Source organism: Lethenteron reissneri, chromosome 26 (genome assembly GCF_015708825.2).
Source record: "Lethenteron reissneri isolate LAM-NWPU_2019-01 chromosome 26, ASM1570882v1, whole genome shotgun sequence".
Taxonomy (NCBI): Eukaryota; Metazoa; Chordata; class Hyperoartia; order Petromyzontiformes; family Petromyzontidae; genus Lethenteron; species Lethenteron reissneri.
The window spans coordinates 12,307,665-12,327,633 of NC_083804.1; the positions used below are offsets into that span (position 1 = coordinate 12,307,665).

The 19,969-nt window shown below is 41.9% G+C and overlaps 1 protein-coding gene across 1 annotated transcript in view; it reads left to right on the forward strand.

The window, feature by feature from the left end:
* Nucleotides 1–19,969, forward strand: part of C26H7orf50 (chromosome 26 C7orf50 homolog) — a 61,313-nt gene that overhangs the window by 38,147 nt on the left and 3,197 nt on the right. Inside the window, exons 2-3 of the mRNA XM_061560202.1 lie at nt 14,933–15,156; nt 19,567–19,648. Coding sequence (XP_061416186.1) covers nt 14,933–15,156; nt 19,567–19,648 — 306 coding nt within the window. The remainder of the gene's footprint in view (nt 1–14,932; nt 15,157–19,566; nt 19,649–19,969) is intronic.

The following is a 19,969-nucleotide window of genomic DNA, read 5'->3' on the forward strand; positions in this document are numbered from 1 at the left end:
GGGGGGGGGGTTCTTTTCGTGTTTTATTTTCTCTTGTAAAGTTTGCTCGGGTGAAAGTCCACGGAGACCACGCTAGCATGTGCCACTGCCATTGTTGGCACCCTCCTGCCACCTGTAAAACAAAAAAAAGCTCCCAATTTTGTCATCTCGCAAAAAAAAGAATGGCGAGGCGGTGTTCTCCGACGTGCGACACCGCCAACGTGATTTCGCGACGTGAATGCATTTGCTGGTGGGGGAAGGGAGAGCCCACGTGTGAGCCAAGTTCAAAAAAACCAGAATACATTCCCAAGTGACGTCTGCTTTGGGTGTGGTCAATGTTTCTGCCAAAGGCAGAGAGAGAGAATTGGACACGCAGATTTTACTTTGTTTATTTTGCTCCCACCTTCACTTGTTACATGTCTTGGATTTGCAAACGCTGACTTCCCCCTCCCTCTCCTCATGCCATGTTCATTATTAATAGACTAAAATACATACAAACGTGTTTCTTCAGGTGTTGGTGAGAAATATATGCGGCTTGAATCAACTCCAGGGGATCTTGGCATGCACGACACATAGCACCTTGCCAGTAAATTGCTCGTGCAGCCGAGTGTGTAGAATAATAATGGAAAAATATGTTATAAGTGTCTGTGCGCAGGCTGTATTAACACTGTGTGATATAAAAAATGGCTAAATAATGATTTGCCATTAAGTGTCTTGGTTTGTCACTCATGAATCTTAACTTTTCGTCACTGATCATTTGGATCGATGCAGGATAGATCTTAAACTTTCCACCTGGAAAGTTTTACGCGTTGTTTTAGACTTATTTACGGAAAAAAAATTTCCTGACATTTTCTATATATATAAAGACCATTGCCACGGGAATTATAATGCGATTGGGGGGGGTTGGAATAGAAACTGGATGTTTATTTTAAAAGCAGTATTTTTAAAGATATTTGAAAGATAAAAAAAACATGAACACTTGAATATTTCGGCAGGGAAGATTTAGTATGAATTAAATTTTTACAAGTAGACTCTGATGCCTATGTATTAATCCATTTGCCTGCCTAGTTTTAATATGAAACGATACCGCTGAGAAAGTATATGACTTATCTCATTTCATCTGTTCATAAATACGATCTGTACTGTATACGTATATGGTCTCCCAACTGTGTGGGAGGCCTTCATCCAGCAGTATCTAGACTGCCTGCTTTTGATTACCTATATGTCCGAAAATGATTAAATTTTGTAAAATATCCTGTGCATTTAATTTGTGAAAACACATTCCTGCGGAGGGAGCTGGTAGGAACGTTGGGTTGCTCGGTCAATGGCCAGGGTCAACGGCGGCGTGGTGTATTCCGCAAATATGGCCGACTGTGAGGGTGGGCACAAGCCGGCGTGAGTAGGTTAAACGTTGAGTTTTATAAGGGCACCACGGGGTGACCAGCCCCTCCCCACCCAGCCCCACCCCTCCCACCCCCCACCCAGCTCCTCCCCACCCAGCGCCCACCCAGCCCCACCCTCCCCAACCAACCCCTCCCCACCCTCCCCTCTCCACCCAGCCTGAGCCCTACCATTTTTGGATGCACGACGGACGGACACAATAATCCCCTGTCGGCTGGTGGAACCAGGTGGTTCCTACCAGTATAATGCAAATTGCCCTGTAAAAAGAAAAACAAGTGATATTTCTCCAGTTTTTTGTCAATTCACTGCCGGATGAAAGCCTCTCCATGCTGTGACCGGCATGAGGGTTTGTTTGACCATTCCCCATGACACTGGTTAGTGAGCAGTCCAGGACTCTGGTCAGACATCACTTGCTACTGATGCTAGCTGTGGCCAGGAATTAAACTAAGGTCGCTAAGTTCATAGCGCAGTGTGCTAACCATTGTGTTACTGCTCCCACTGTTTCTACTCTGTACCTCGTTTTATTTTATGAAAGACTTGAAGTGAGCATGTTATTTCATCGCTCAGTCTTGTATACTAAAAAAGTGCATTCATTGAGGTGCCTTAATGTGTTCTGCAAGGGTTATTTATGCAAGAAAGAATTATTTATTGACTTTATCATTTTCCTCATAATGCCCTCGGACTTGAAAGTCTATTTCCAAAAAAATTAGATCACCTTAATTCATCTCAGAAACGTAGAACTTTCCAGTTGGTGAACGAATACATTATAAGGTCACACTCATTGCACACTAAGCGATTGCCCCAAATCAACCACAATACCTTGTTGATCTCGTCAAGGAGCATAAACAATCATGCAAAGTCCGGTCATGCCCGCAGCGGTGTTTTGATAGCCATCGAACAAAGATCATGCATCACGCACTTTCAGTTGTGCTTCTGTGGCCATCCGATATTAGGAAGCCACTGGAGCTATGCACTTTTTAGAACTTATTTTTGTGTTTAGTTTGTCCTTCCCCCGCTCCTGCGATTAGCATGGTTGGTTACGTACGGTCCAAAAGAAGTTCAACGTACATAACATTTATCATCCCTGCTTTTTTTCTACACTTGACTTAAATTTCCATCACTTCCAGTGTACGAGGACCATCCATCCGGACCACAATTAGATGGGGCTTATAACCAAACACGTGACATGCATGTCACCTATTGACAATGACAGTGACGGCCCAGGCCATTCCTCAGCTAGCTACAGGTATCATTTTTTCCCCCTTGATACATGCTATGTGGTGGACAGCCAATGGCATTGCAGCAAAATCCATTGTTGAGTTGTATTTATATGTTCCTGTGTCATACTCCCCACCTTTACCAACCCGAAGTATGGTCAAACAACCCCTATGATTTGCATGGTGTGGGGAGGCCCTAATCTAGCAGGAGATTGTAAAAAGGGCTGTCCATGTGCATGTACAGACATACCGGTCAAGTTTGCCAGAATGGTAAATGCCAATTTTGTACCCCCCACTTAGCCTGGACTCCAGCTGAGGCAGACTGTCTGAAATAATTACCACCACAGTAGCTATCCAGCTATAAAAACCAGGATTACTTTAAGTGAAAATCCTTATTTTTTCAAGCTTCTTGCATTTGTACACAAAAACACTAAATCCTTTCATTTCCTGCCTCTTTGAATAACATCTAGCATTCCTGCCCATGCGTTGCGTGGAACAGAACTGCTTTTTCTTCGGTACATGGCTTTCACAAACAAAGCACATTTCCTTTCTCAAAAATAACCCCACCACCAAGAAAACAAACCCAACCATGTAACTAGCTGAGGGGCATGTGGGTACAAATTAAGCCACTTTATCGTACAAGCACATTTCAAACGTATGCCACAGCACTCACCCGACGTGCTGTGGGCACTAATAGATTTGTAATATTTCTGGACAACTCAACTGGATCATAAATATACCCTCCCTGCCTGACATAGCCAGTCATGTCCCATGTGAAGCCTCGCATTCAGAGAAGAGGAGGAGGACCGTGCTGTAAAAGGAAAGTTGTTCGTGCAGCGAGCACATTCCATCCCAGTTGCTTCTCGAAGCGGTTTGCTGAGATTTGTTTGGTAATTATTCTGCCTCTTGTTTTCTTTCTTGTCAGCCTGAACTGGGGTGTGGGAAATGCCCCTGAAGTCAATAGTAATTATTTTCAAGGAGAGTAGTGCGAATATACTGCGTTATACACAATGTAAGAGGGTCTTCTTGGAAAGCAGTGTACACATTAGCGTGTTTGCCAATGTGGAAGTGATATTTGTCAAACTGCATGAAAATCATCCACGATGATGGGAGACAGGCCTTGTAAAAATGTCGTCCCAGCTCTTGATGTCATCACATGTTAATGGAAAAGTCTTGTGCCTAAAAATGTTAAACACCCAATATCATGTGCCTAAATTAGCCACAGTTGAGATCAGATGTGTAAAAAAAGGCCAAACTCGATCTGGAATGTATGGTCAGTTGCCAGAAAACAGTGATTAAAAGCTTTATCCCACGACCAAAACTCTCTGTCCGTGTGAGCGTGTGTATGAATGTGCTTTTGGAAAGTGTCCAGTGGCATCGCAGATAATTTGTCAAAAAACATTAAGTCTGGAACGCAAATGCCACTTTTGAGTCAAATGCAGATCATTCATTGTAGTAAATGAAGAAAAAAATGTCACGGTAAAATGAAACACTCTTTGCTACGATGAAATTACTTGGCTTTTTACGCTTTGAGTTCCCCCTCCTCTTTGCTGTCATTTTAAATAAATCATGCCTTAGGCATAAACAAAGCAATTATGAAGAGTCCTTTCAGTTTGTGCTTCCAACGGTTAATATGCGATGTCGATGAACAAGAGAGCCATGGGGCACTGTCTCGCCGCTGTCAATAGCGTCGTGTATCCCTCCTGTAAAAAAAAAACAACCACTTGGCATCTGTAGCCTGCTCGCAGCATTCCCATTGTAATTTGAAAGACCCTCATTAGTACTTGTCCTGTTATTCTCTTTTTGTCAATTAGCTGATGGAGTGTGTCTGTTGCATTTCATGAAAGGCTATGAAAAGTGTTTGGGTTTTTTTTCATCCCATTTCAATCGTGCGTTCACTCTAGTATGAGTGAATTTCATCATCAACATCATTGTCACCAGCCATGGGCCTATCCAGTACTGGACGGAAGGCCTTCCTACACCACTGTTTAATCTCACGGTCTCGCCATGCCACGTTGCATCCCACTCCTTTACGTGAACTGGTCTCTTTGCGTATTCCTCCGGTGGTGGTGGTTATCTTATTGTGCACATCCCACCTTTGGCTGTGGGTCACGTCGTGTCGCAATTAGTTGGTGATGGTCGGTCGTCGAGACTTAACAATGGAGTCACAGCCAAAGGAAGGGAGCACACCTGAGATTAGGTCCACCAACTATGTTTTTTACTGGAAAAAGGCCATTTGCCTGGCATATTAAGATCTGCCTTTTCTGTCATTGATGGTATAAAAAAAAGCCTGCTCATATATTTAAGGGGAAAGCATTATTAACTAGCCTTTTGCCCGTCCTAGGACGGGTGTATTGCAGTAAATCTGAAACTTGCAAGCGAAAATGAGACCGCGACGTGATAGTCATTACATCAATGCGTGTGCAATTTGTAAGGGCGCGGTGACACAGACTTCTTGTATTTTAAGGTTATAATCCCTTGTTCATCATGACGCCCTTTTTACTTTGATGTCTCAATAGCGTTACGGAGATCGCGTGATGTGAGGGTTCTGCCTTTGTCGCGAGGTATTAAATTGATGCTGAGGAGGGGGAAGGAGGCGCCTCGGCCCGCAATGTGGAGTGACGTCAGCTGATAATTATTATGAATGGGGGGGGGGGGGGTGTCCATTTGGAGGACGTAACCTGATGACGACCGCTTGTGTTGCGATCGAATCGTCGTAGTTTTATGTTCTTTTCTTTGAACCTATTTACGTGACTTTACCGAAAAACCCAAAGAATAAGATGTAACCTGTTCATGATTATTAATGAGGGGGCTGGTCTATGTGGAGTGACGTAACGAGCGTTGCACACAGACATTTTTGGCTCATTATAGTAGGTAATTATAATTGGGGGGGGGGGGGGGGTGTGTCCATTTGGAGGATGTCACCTGCTCATGAATATTAATGAGGGGGTGATTATAGTAGGTATTTCATTGAAACGGCAACTTTACAGAGGCAACCAAAGACACATTCAATTAACGAGGTGGAAATACAGAACAGGCCTGATTTGTTGTCGGTGACGAGGTTTCTGTGATGCAGTGAGCTTTGGTCTTGGGGTGAGTTTTAGTATCACAGTTCAAATGTAAATGTTTCAGCCCATTGTGTCAACCCATTGCTGTATGAAAGCCTCCACGTACAGTATTGTGGTGGTGGTTATTGTGGTTGTTTGGCCAAACTTCACCATGCTGCTCAGTGTGGTTGGCGAAGGGTTAAGATTGGGGTGGGGTGACCCAAGACGGGTTCAGATACCACTTGCAATTGTGTTTGCCGTGGCTAAGAATCGAACTTGGGTGGCCGGTTTTATAGCAAAGTGTGCCAATTACTGTCACCACTCCCCTATAGTATCACAGTGTGGTAAGTTATTTAATGAAACTCCTGCAAAAATCACTTTGGAAATGATCACAAATGATTCACCCGTTGAGGTTACCGTTTGAAAGTCCACTGACAGTCGTGTGGTTTTGTGTCTGATGTGTTCTATTAGCTCACAATATTGTGTCATTTTGCATTTGCTGCTTTGCAGTTGGTCTGTCTTGTAACGAGCTCCCAATGGACTCCAAACTGGGGAAATGTAACTTTGGAATGCATCTCGCCACTTTGATTAAGCGCCGTCGTTTTTAAGAAGCTGGGCAGCCCTGGACCGATTGTGGTTATTTAAATACCTCCAGTAATGAATGAGGGGCATTTTAAGGCTTTGGTAAAGCTGGATTTTCAATGGCCCCATACCAGTGAAGGGTGTGTGCTGTGCCAACTCCCCCTTGCTTGGTTGCATTGCATCATCCAGTAATTGATCATTATAATTGATAAATTATAATTGAGTAAACGCAGGTCTTGCGACTCACACGCACATTCTCCGAATATATCTCTTCTATAGTTGTTCCCATGTTATTGCCCTACCTTGTGCAAAGAACGAGCACTGGCCAGTGCTGTGCAAACGTATGCGTACATGCATTACTACTGCTGTGTGTAAAAGCATTATGTTAGCACTATTGTCCCACATAGTGACGAAAATATTTTTCATCTATTGGCTTTCCAGACCAATTCTAGATTTGAAAGATTTGAAGCTTTCGTGACTGCAAGGATTCATACTCTTAGGTTTTTTCGGTAAAGTCATGTAGGTAAAAAATAAAATTACTAAAAGTAATAATAGAAATAAAATAAAATAATAAATCACGAAATTTCGGAGGCAACACAAGTCTCCGTCATCAGGTGGGACCGTCACAGCTAAAATTACTGCATCAAGTGAGGCAAAATTCCAAGAGACCAGCCCTTAAATACAGACCAATACCCATCCAACAACACCTGTTTTTGCAGACATTTAGACCAGTCTTGTCTTAAGGGTCTCATCAGTCGGTCAGGTCAAACCGTTTAAATAGGGGCGCCACAGTGGCGCGATGTTATCTACCTCGCCTGGTATACAGCAGGTTGTGGGTTTGATCCCGACCTTGCCGCCTGTATATTTGGAGTTTTTTATGTTCTCCCCATGGTCGTATGCATTTTTCTCTGGGTCCTCTGCTTTTTCTGTCCACATTTCGAACTCTGTACTTTGAGTATTTGGTTGCAATTCATTTCCACATGTTAACCCACTTCGTTGGGCTATCATTTATGGCCAGGTCACTTCTGAAAAAGAGCTACAGTGTATAGCTCGGTGTGCCTTACCTGGTAAAATAAAAATAGTCAAATAGATATTCACATGTTCCTTTTCTCCACCAGCGGACGGTAAAATTGTCCCTTTACATGCATTCCCATTGGTGGCGATATGTGAATAAGCTATACTTGTGTCTACCTTACACAAGGTGCCCGTTCAAAACTTTCAAAATGACCAAATTACTGCACTCTAGAGCACACACTTATCAGCTGCAATCTGAAACTGTGGTATGCACATTTCGGCCCAACTTAAAGTATTTATACACTGACCAAATGTGGATTATTTGCAGTCTACATCATCACAAGCCATGGTCAATCCGCTGGTGGATGAAGGACTCTCCAAGTTGCCACCATCTCTCGCAGTCCTGCGGCGTAGTATTCCACCTGGCACTTGGTTGAAGGACTTCAGCAAATGCATAATGTTAATTTGGAAGACTTAGCCAAGCACAAACCTGAATAGAGGCACAACTATGAATGAAGGTTGTGGACACCTTCACTAAGACACATGCGTGAAACTGAACTTCATGCCAAGTCTTTAGTGGAGCCTGCACATTCCTGCTTGACATCTATTCGTGACCTTGCTCCTTGCGGGTCAGTCTACGCAGCCACAAAAACAAACCCGGTGAGATGATGTGACGCCACAGTCGGCGGATTTAACGGACAACCGTGTATGTAATGGTCAACAAAGATGGCATGATTAAGGAGTGGTTATGCACTTGCAGGTGGCTCTGAAGAGAGCCCTTTGAACCGGTGTGATTTTGAAGTGACTGCACTGATCTACCAACATTCGGTTTAACACGTCGGCTTTCAAGACCTTTAGCAGTGATGGCGACGAGACGACAGCAACGACGAGACGAGTCCGTTCCCAGAACCGGCAGACTCGAGCTGATGCTCTTGGCTCCTTTCATGCTACCAGCGCGGACTGGCTCCGCCCTGGCCGCGCCTCCCTTCTCGAACTCACAAGCAGGTTGCAGGGGCCTCCAGACGGGGTCCTCCGTGACCCTTAATCCTAGTTCCTCCTCTGCCCACACACCGTGCACACCCTCACCGGCGTGTGTACTGTCTGTCCACCACAGTTGCCGCTGCTGTCCACAAGCCGGCGCTATGACATTACATGTGCAAGAACACGTATGTGTTCTTGCATTATTGTATGGTAGCATTTATTGTCTGCGAAAGTATTTGTATATTTGTATTTGTATATTTGTACAAATATACAGTGAAACCTCCTTTCCACAGCCTTGATTTCTCTGAATAATTGTACACATCGGTGAGAATCTGGCTGAGAAAACTCTTGTATAGGTTTGTGTATACAACTATACACCTTTGACTTTAAAATGAAAGATTTTACTGACAATTCTGAATTCTGAATAATAACGAACTCCAGTTCGTTTACCCTGGAGCGTTCTTTTAAACATCAAATGTGTACCTCATATTAAGAGTACTTACATCTGTGAAGCATTTACATGAATTTATTCGGAAATGTATTAAAGGTGGCCTTTGTTTAGCTTTTTTTTGCATTTCTCCACGTGGGCGTGCTGTGTGGGAGAGATAATGAATGGAGTGAGTGCCAGCAATGTCAAGAATGTGAGACATTTTTCTATAGAGAATTGTTTACTTTTGAGAGGTTCAAGTCTGAAGCATCTTGACAGATTGACAAAAAAAACCTACTTTCAAAATGTTAAAGTGAAGGGACATTTTTTGCAGCGAGTCTGTAAGGAGAGACGGAAGACATTGACTGCCAGCGGTGGGTATGGGATTTGGCAGGGTGAAGGTTTCAGGCTTTGGCGCTTGTTGTGCAGGCACCACTACAGGGGCAGTAACCTAACCCGGCTGTAAAATAGTGAACCCCCCTCCGCACTCCGCGTGTATGAAAAGAGAAACGGTTTAAAATGATTTAAATGTGAAAACAAACCGAATGGTGCGGCTTAATGTGCATTGTTTTTCCATCACAACTTCAAAGGAGCATGCCCCCCCCCCCCACCTTCTTTTAAAATCAAAGTTAAGATAAAGTGTGCAACCCTCCATGGGACCGGAGCTGATGTGAAAACAGATTGTGAAATAGCACACGGAGCCGTTTAGACCTACGCTCTGAGGGTCTCATCTTTATTTCCATCTGTCTGGCTTGACTGCAGTATATCTCCAAACACGGCCCTAACAGCTGCACTAGCCCTTTTTGAAGGACACGGAGTAATTTACCGGAACAAAATGGCATGGCACGGCCAGCGCATGCTTGGTGGTGGTGGGGGGGGGGGTCGTGTACTGTGCACAAGCTATTGTTCAATCCCAAGTAGTTTCCAGAAACTGCAAAGTGTTGTGCTACTTCTCGTAAATTACATTTCCATCATTCCAATCGGTTCATGCGTCAGTGTGCAACAGTTTTTTGCGACTTTACTTCCATCCGTGTTTATTTTGTATTTTTGCAATCCTTCCTTGGCTTTTTCGGATGCCAACACGAATTTAAAACACATTGTTGGGCAAAAATAAGGCACAATTAAGCTTCTCTTCAGGATGATTACTGGCCGGGTAGCAGCACCGGCGCTCAAGTGCGTCGGCTCGTAGCCGGGAGGTTTTGAGCTTAAATCTCGGTAGCGGTAAATTCGGCCCCATCATTCCTTCCGATTTGGTAAAACGAGCACCAGTTTGTGGGGAAGTCAACAGTGATCATCTTGGGCCCCCCCGGTAGGAATGTAGATATTGGCTGGGATCGTTTGTCTGCAGTGTTTCTAGTGACTCTTGGTGATTAGGCTACGCTGTCAACAAATGTATTTCTAAAGCTCCCCATCCTTAAACTCGCCCACTTGCTTCCCGCAAAGCAGCAGTCATTTGTTTTATTTGATTTGGTTTTTCAAGACTGGTCGTCTTGTATAATTGCTGCGAAGAAACATCAGCTGGTGGTAGTTTATCATTCTCGCAGGAGTGAGTGAAGAATCCTTATGTTATGGTTTGTTCGTTAAAATGTTTTTATTAAATGTTCTTGTTTTGTGCAAGTGTTTTATGTAAAGTATAGAAATGTCGTTCACGTATGCGGCTGGATTGCTGTATGTAATCATGTTTGTCGCCACTCTACGAGTTTGCACATGGTTGTAAATTCCATTCCCTTAGGCAACGGTAACGTGGGACATTACCAAAGCACAGCGAGACCTTGGCAACCTTTTGCAAGAGTGGGCTGTTATCTGCTGATGTCATGCACGAATGTAAACGTTGACATTGTTTGGTCAATAATTTGCTAAATAAACCGCTACCGTATTTAATGCATATTTGTGAGATGTTTCTGGTTACCTTTACAGAAAATGTTTTGTATCTCGTTGGGAATTTACTTGCTTACATACTGGTTATGGAGTTTCACTGAAATATTGTGCGAAAAAATAGCAGAGATTTACCGAATCCGTCAATGTCCTTTTGGTTGAAGGATCGTATTGTCTGTGTTTTTAAATGTCTCCACTCGAGAGTACTCTTGCTTTGAAACATTTGCGTGTTGAATGCATCGGCCACATTTCACTTTGAATGTGACCATGGCGTGATGATGCAATGTTCTCCAGAGCAGTGAAAAATTTCCGGGGATGCACGAGCATTGATGCGCAAAAGGAATCGGGCAGAAAGAGATTGCGTTCTATGGCCAGCCTCGCCCATTGGTGTGGGGCATAAAAAGAATGAGTTGTGCGAAGGTGAAATGCGGGCCAGCAGAGAGCACAACTGCCAGTGGTGGCAGGATGAGACAGTCTTGAGACATGTTTATTGCTCGTGTTGGTCCTGTGGTTGTCATTCAGTCCCCACCCTGGAACAGCTTGTGCCTATGGGTCATTGCTTCATTTCTAATTAATTTGCATGAGTTCTGTACGTCGTATATCAAAGTTTCTGGAACTTATGTCACTATCAGCCTCAAACTCATTGATGCCAGCACTTTCTGGTGATGAGATCCAATATCAGCCGCAAATGATCTACACGACCGCACACTTGATTTTCGTGTTCAGTTGATGAGCATTAAAGTCTGTCGTGTTCTTCTTTTATATCCACTAGGTGATATCAAAGTCTATTTACTCCGTGGATGTATTTGTAGAAATTACGCGTTAGTTTCCACTGGTGTGTTGTTCGTGAAAAATTTAATCCCGTTTCTCTTTTATTTTTATACCTCATCATCATTACGGTCTATGAGCAGATAGCCCCTACGTGTTCATTTGTTTCCACTTATATCTTGTGCCAATATGCTCAGATAGTGCAATTTTCCTGGCACAAATCTCTTATTTTGTCGTCAAGCCATCCTCTGTTAGGTCTTTCTCTCTTTCTGGTTCCCTTCTTTTTTTCCAAACAACACACTTTTAATGTTCCCGTTGTCCACCCTACATATGTCAGTTGACTTGGCAAGTAGACAAATTCCTTTATATTCACAATGTTGCTGCTTTGTATTATTACTTCTTTCTCAATGTCCTCCCTTCCGAACACCATCGTCTTTGTCTTCGTTAATCCTCAGTCCTGCATCCCTTCCTGACATATTCAGCGTATGAACACTTACTCGCAGTACTACGTAGCTTTCTTCCATCAGATCTATGTTGTCCGCAAATCTCAGGTTATGTATTATTTCTCCTTGCACAGGTATCCCTGTGCCGTGTCTTAAATGGCATCCATCACTTTTTTCAACTGTGACGAAATTGTTTGGAGATCGTGTCTCATACCGCTTGTTTTTGGGAACCATTCTTCTATTTCCTGTCCAAACTGTACTGCTGACTTTCACCTTTCACCTATAGCCTGCAGAATCTGTCTCAGCCTTTTCCCCTACTCCATATGATCTTAATTTTGCCCACGTTATATCTTAGTCAAATCGCATGCTTTCTGGAGATCTATGAAACAGTTGTAAACCAGCCTATTCTTTCTCTTTGCTTTCTCTACTAGAAGCCTTACCATCAACATTTATTGTACTGTGTTCCTATCTTTCCTAAACCCTGCCTATTCATCCACCAAATAATCCTGAGTGCGCTTTTAATTCATTTAATAGTACTTACTACCATTATTACCTACCCCATGTGGCTCATGAGTACGATGGTTCTGTAATTTTTGCAATCGGTGAGATTTCTTTTCTTGGGTATCATCACAAGTGTGCATTTTGTCCACTCCTCCAGTATTTTCCCTTCTCTCCATACTTGCCTGCATGGCTCATGGATTTCTTTCATAAATTATTTCCCTCCAGCTTTTGTCATTTGTCCACTTATGTCATCCACTCCTGGACTTTTGTTTTCTTCAGATTTTTTATTGCCTTTTCTACTTCTTCGCACAAGATGTTATCATTTTCATCATCATCGTTGTCGGCTATCTTTTTTAGTTCATCCAGCAGCCCTTCATTATCTTGATCCGTGTTCCTTTACAAATCGATGCAATGCTCAGTCCATCTATTTTTTGCCTTTTATTTGTCTATAAAGATCTTCGCGTCCTTGCCTTCTTATCGCTGTTGGCCTTGGTTTCCACTTCCTATTGGTGCTCTTGACTAGTTTGTACACCCCCTCCCTGTTCTTATATTTTCCAGCATAGTATTTAATGTTGCTACGTTGCTTTTCCAGCCATTCCTGCGTATCCTTTCTTGCAAATACCCTTCCGCATTGCATAGCTTTTTGTACTAAGGCGCCATCTCATCCGCTTCCCTTATCTTTAGTGTTATTTTTATTTTTTCCTGTGCTAGTTCCAAGGTTTTCCCATTTTCTTTTGGGTTTTACTCCTAAGGGTAGGTTTGCCCTTGCTGCTAGTTCCACTATCTTCTTCAACGCCTTGCTGTCTATGCTAAGGTGTTCTATTTTTTCCCCTGATTCTACTCGATATTTCCTCTTCATATTTCCTCATCTCATAGTTCTCGAGTGACTCTGTGTTCCTCATCTTCTCATATTGCGTTTTGGATATACGTTTTAGTTTTAGTCGTAGATTGCATAGTACCAAGCTGTGGTCCGATGACATATCTCCTCTTTGGAATGTTCTGCAATGTCGAACTGATATTTTCCAAGCATCTCTCGATCATTACCACATCTATCATATTCGTATGTTTTCCACCCAGTGCCCTTCATGCCCATTATCTTGCAGTCTTTTTTTTCCTTAGTTTTACATATGAGCATGTCATGATTTGAAGCGAATTCTAGCAAATCCACTTTCTGCTTTAGCCCAGTCATGAAAATGTGATCGTATGCATTACAATCTTCCATTACACAATTCGTCAGTGTCGTCTTCGGGTGCTGCTCATTTCTGCACAGATACTCGTGCTTTTGCGAGTGCACAGTATGTCAAGATTTACACAGTGGCCCGCAATATTATTTAATATTGCGGCCCCCCAAATTAAGACCACTGGTCCTGCTGTCCCCCCCCCTGGCCCCTCCTGCCACCCATCCCAGAAAATGCAACTCGGGTTACTCAGGCCACATACATTGATCACATGTTCACGCCTCGAGTCACTGCATTGTTAGTTACGTATGTTGAACTGCTTTCGCAGCGTGCGTAGCAAATCGTGCTAATCGGAGGTGGAAGAGGTGAAGATCAAAGTTAGTAAACATTTGTGAAACAGTATGAGAAATTCTCCAAAAAAACATAAATACACAGTCCACTTATTATCATCATTGCACATCATCAACTTAAACATAGACATTGTTGTAAAATTGCTATCTTCATGAACAACCCAACAAAACCGATGAGTTTCACATCCTTCAGTTGGTCAGCTGCCCTGTAGTTTTTATCATTAAAGCTCTCTTTGGAGCAGAGTCTTTCAAAGTGAATTTTGCTTTTGGTCAGTCTCTCTTTCATGCAAGAATAAATATCTTATCAGTGGTGGATGTTTACTCGCTTATGTATAAGGCACTCTGCTGAGGCTAGGTTTTGTAATATTGTGCAACGGTCCTTTGGGCATTTCATCGTGGTTGACTTGGATGTTTCTTATTAAGAGGTTTGCACATTCCAAGTCTCAAATTACGTTTTTGCCTTGCCTCGTTTATTGTAATAAGCACTGTTCACTTTCATGTTTGATGATGCCTAAAAAGGTTAAATGGCAATAGAAAAAAACAAGCAATCGTGTTGCCTTGATGAACGCTTTTAATGCTGCATAACTCTCTAAGGACGATTAGACATGTGGCGTAGGACATGCAGTGATATAAACCCTTATTGCGTTAGGAGGCAGGGTGCTCTCAGGTTATGTGTGCATTTCAATTCTTTCATAATATCATCTTGGTAAGCGTCTGATGCTGCGGAATCGCAGCAAAACCATAACGAGACACTAACACCACTAGAACCCGCTTTGCAAACAAATGTGTATCCCCTTGCTAGTTCCTTGTATGTGTGTGAGTGCCTATTATTTTATTTTCACCTGGCAGTTTCTTCAAAGTGTTAAACCCTGCCATGTTATTCCCCGTGGTTGCTTTACGCTGGCATACATACAGTGGAGCATTATTTCAATGAACATGAATGAAATGAAACTAATTTCCCTTCGTGTGTTTTTCGGGTTGTTCCGCACGTTGTCCGATGTGCTGGGAGTTTCTTCAGATCCCGAAGAGACTCCCAGCCCGTGGAGCGAAACGGCTCGACATCGTGCCAAAGATACGCGGCACAATCCAAAAAGCACGCCGCTGATCTACCACGGCAAAACTGAGAAAATAACAACACCATTTGTTCTCAATCCCGGCGCTTGACACAGGATTGTGCTGAGGCTGTGAAAGATAAAGGCAAGAAGACCGATGAGGAGGAGGAGGAGGGTGAGATGTCCGCACAGGAAGAAAGGATGCTGGAGAGGAAAGTGAAGAAGTTGCTGAAGAAAGCCGAGAAGGAGAAAACCAAGCGAGTGACTGCCACTGCGGTCGAGAGTGGAGAAGAAGCGGTCACTCCCTCTGCAGCAGAGCTCTCCTTGGAATATCTTACAAGGTATTAAAACTTGCACATAATCTTCACCTGTAATGAAGGATGGGTTTTTGTCACTGTAAATTTTGGCTAAATGTACAGCAGAGGTGCAGGAAATAAGCAATAATTCACAAAAAGGTGATGGATTAAGATGGGGGTGGTGCCCATCTTAAAAGTGTTATTTACAGTATATGTTTAATCTGAGGCCCAGTTTTAATAGGGGCAGCCTTATTCTCCCAGTCTTATAGCAGAAACCAATTTTTACAAAGAACAACATTTAAAAATATATTTTATGCATAATGTAACGTTATTATGCTCATCTTCTTTTGTGATAAGTGTGTACAATGCTCCGTGGTCCCTGGATGAAGGATGCTATCAAAGTCAAAATTGTTATTATTTTATTATCATATAAGAAGCCGGTCAAACACATGATGCAGAAACCTCTAAAAAAGTATCTTGAGGCTCGGTGAAGCTTTCCTGGATAAAGGGCGTTGTTTTGTATGAGCATTGCGGCCAAAAACATTTTGCCAAAACTTCAGGATGTCCCAAAGGAAGCCAAGTTTGTGGAAATGTTGTTTCGGATTTTTTTGTCCTATAAACCATTTCTTTTTCAAATCACATTTTTAACGTTATAGATATTACACTGCTTATACACTAAAACACATGCATTGTTGAGATTGTGTTCGTGTTGTGTGCAGATGGGATAACTAAATAAACTGCACATGTGCGCTCCACAAAACACAGCAGATAAAAAAAAACAGATTCCTTTCTCCCTGTGTTATTGTGTGTATAAGATGTACAGCTGTACATTGCAATCTCTGTGCGGAGTTTACCATATGGAACACTGCGTACCCTACTCCTTGGTGGAATCTTAACAAGTCTTTGATGAGCGGCAGCGGCCAGCACACAGGTCGAACAAAATTAACTCCCGTCTGTTTATTTTTTTGTCCCATTGTAAAGTTCTTCAGTGTTTTGTAGGTCAATAGTTTTGTCGTTCACATAACTTTACATGTGCTTGTGGTAGAAAGTGAAATTTGGGAGCGGGCCAGTCAGGCGTGAATGCCTCTTTATCACTCTTCTATCGCTACTACTATGACTTGATTCAACCGTCCATCGTACATACTGCAAGTAAAAACACTTCTATCTGCAACCTTCCCTCGGTACGGATGAATTCGCATCGTTTGTTCCAAGCTCTTATATAACCGCGTTCAGTTCAACAAACCTTTTCACTCTCATCTATTACAATTCTGATTGCCAATTTTTTAATGTTTTGGGCTTTGGGGCCTGTGCTCAGCAACTTCACATAAAAAAGGAATTTACCTAAAGTTACTTCGTATGTCGTGTTTAAGAAAACAATCTTGCTTACACTTGTTAATGTAGAGTGGTACCCCGAGTGTCTAAATGCCTGAAGCAAACTTTTCTTTTTTTACAAATTGCATCAGTACATATCTGTTCTTGGATGCACATTCACAATGAAGTCAATGCACTTTTTCAAACTTGCTGTGCCATGATCAAATGTCCTTTGCAACATAACAGAAATGTTATCATTATAATTTTGTGTAAACATGCAGGCAAAGGCAATATGCTGAAAAACGCAATGACTAGCCATTCACACCACAGGGTCCGCAGGTGGGATTGTTTTGGATCTCTCTGCTCTGAACTGGTTGGAGATTTTCCAGTGGGGTGATGTGGTCACCATTTTATTCCGCTGGCGTCGTGTAGGCTTTCTGATGATGCAGTGGAATTCTTTGTTTGCCCAGACACATGCAAACATTCCAAACTAATATCTGTGGCCGGGTGATGAGCGCATCCAAGTTTTATCTATGTGTTGTGCAGCTTCTCAAATTTTTTTTCATTAGCAAGTGCTGTGAGTTTGTTTGCAGTGTGCATTTAATGTCGGGAAATACCTTCATGTTATTAAGAACAAAACGTGTTAATTGAACGGAGGAAACTATTAAAATCCTTTCAACATTTGTGTCTTCATGCAGGGGATGGGTCTGGTGTTATTCAATATAGAATTTGCAATTGACTGCTGTTATTTTCACTATCCCAGTGCTCCAGCTTGGCATATTTTCTCTTACATCTGATTTCACAAGCTGAACAGACCTTATAGTTGCTATGGTTTTCGTTGTTTAGAAATGATTGTTTTTTTTCTACGTTGAGGTAACAGAAATTGTCGAGGATGTTTTCAACCTATTTTTGAGAAGGTCATGAAATATGATCTATGTCATTATTAGCATCGTCAGGAACCAGTCTTACCGGCAAGGGGATGCTCAGGGAATGCTGTGGTGCAGTGTTTTGTGTGTCATTGCAAGTGCGACCTTAGCTGGGCGTTATCCAGGGCAGACGGCATTTCGTTTGTTCTTTCTGTAGGCTTTGTTTACTTTTCCACTTCTTAAAGTTTTAGATCTGTAATACAAAGCAACATGTCTTTAAAGACAACATACAGCTTTGTGTAGAGCCTTTCTCACTCACAAAATAACATGCGAGCTTTTATGATGCAAATTGTTTTAATTAGACAATACAAATGTCCAATACTATGGGGACCTCATTTGCCAGTAAAAATATGATAATTGGTTCTTTACCCTTCTATCTGGCAACAAAACTGACACCTTTTTGCAAGGAGTCATGTTTGCATAGACCGCAATACCTGCAGTCATAATACAAACAAAAGAACATAACTCTGATAATGTGCACTGTCCTTGAAGTTGATTGGTCCACACCCGAGACAGCTTTCCTTAGAGCCTAGTCTCATATGGGTTGGACCAGATGACGCCAAAAGGCGCCTTTTGGCGTCATCTGGTCCAACCCATATGAGACTAGGCTCGAAGGAAAGCTGTCTTGGGTGTGGACCAATCAACTTCAAGGACAGTGCACATTATCAGAGTTATGTTCTTTTGTTTGTATTATGACTGCAGGTATTGCGGTCTATGCAAACATGACTCCTTGCAAAAAGGTGTCAGTTTTGTTGCCAGATAGAAGGGTAAAGAACCAATTATCAAATGTCCAATAATTATAACGTTTTAATAAAGTTCTTAAAATCTGCATTTAAGAATATTGTTGTTTAAGTTTTGTATCATAAGCACTGTTCTATCCACGGCTGGATGAAGGTCTCCCCCACATCATTGGCTTCCCTCACTGTCTTGCAATGACAAATCCACGCTCACAATGCACGGCCTTGCAAAGATGGAACAGCTTGATCTGAGATTTCATGAAATTTGAAAATTTCAATTCAGAAAAATAGTTAGGACAAAGATGTATTTCTTCACCTTGGTCATTTATAACGTGAAAAGATATTTCATGATAAATGGACTGGAGACCTACAATTAAGAAAATCATGAAAGTATAAAAGTTAAACAACCTAAGGTTTTATAGCAACAATCATAACAACCGATGAAAACTTAAGTCCAGGAAATCATTGAATAAAGTAACACTGAAGCCTGCAGAGTTAGCATAGGATAAATATACGCAAACCAAGTCATGCACAACAATTTAACGGAAGAAAACAAGTAGTCAACTTATATGTATTTTCTTTGGGTCTTTCGGTAAAGTCACGTAGATAGGTTCAAAGAAAATAACAAATAAAACTGCGACGTTTCGATCGCAACACAAGCGGTCGTCATCAGGAAAAGGGGGTTGGCTTCTAAAGGCAAACTGTTTATAAAGGTCAGCATGGGCGGGGTAGCTAATGTTAATGTAAGGGATTAAAAACCCAGCATGTCGAGGGGTGCTCGAAGGTGATGTAGGGCGGTGTAAGACCCAAAGAAATATGAAGTCAAGATTTAACTTGTATGTATTGTATGGAATCGGTTCACTTGACCACAGCTGTTACTTAGGCGCACTTACATTCTCCACAAGGTATAAAAAAGAATCAATGAATCAAATCTTGAATAGAATCGTGACCCCAAATCATGACAATTCATCAAATCACAAAGTGGACCGAATGGTTCCACTGTTACTTTATATAATTGTACAGCAGTGCTGATTTTAAATGGAAGTATTAAGCTGTATATTAAGCAACATTTTAATTTCGCTTTGAATTCTCCACTTTCAAAATAATCATATTTTTTTCTGCTAATTCATTTATAATTACCAAATCATATGAAAGGATGTAATTCAACCTGGCTGAGTCATTTTCAGATTGAGCACTCGGTGAGGCAAATTGCTGCCACCGTCACTTAATACGAGGGGCTGGGGCTGCTGGGAAATTTTCCTCTGCGTGAATGTCGACCCTATGTGGCCACTCTGCGATTAAATCTCCCACAAGTGTCTGTTGCAAAACCCTGCAGCGAGAAGCAGTAATGCTCTCTTCTTCACATACGGTACATTAATATTCATGATTTTAAACGTTGTCTACCATTGTTTGTCAAAATTGTAAGCTCATTTTGCTAGAATTAATACGACCTTGATTTTCTTGTACGTTTTGTTTAACAGTTGGGCCACGGATAAAAATCAGTGGAAGTTTCAAAAGCTGCGGCAAACTTGGCTTCTCCAACACATGTACGACGCTGAAAAGGTATGGACGTTGTAAAAAATGTGCAGGATTTTTTTGTGGATGCTCAATGTGAAACCATTAGTACTCTTACACGACGTCTGAATGATATTTCTGGAATGTCATCCTGAAAATGTTTAATTGTTTTATTTTGAAATACCAAAATAAATTGTTAAAGCTTCTAATGGTGTTCGTTTAAAGCTTCAATTTGGTGAAATGAAAAGGGTTGTTTGCCAAACATAAACAAGATATGAGTTAACAATTTCCATGTCACTAGGTATGTACATATTAATATCGATTTAAATATCGAAAAAAACACTTGACTGTAATGATTCTATTCAAGTA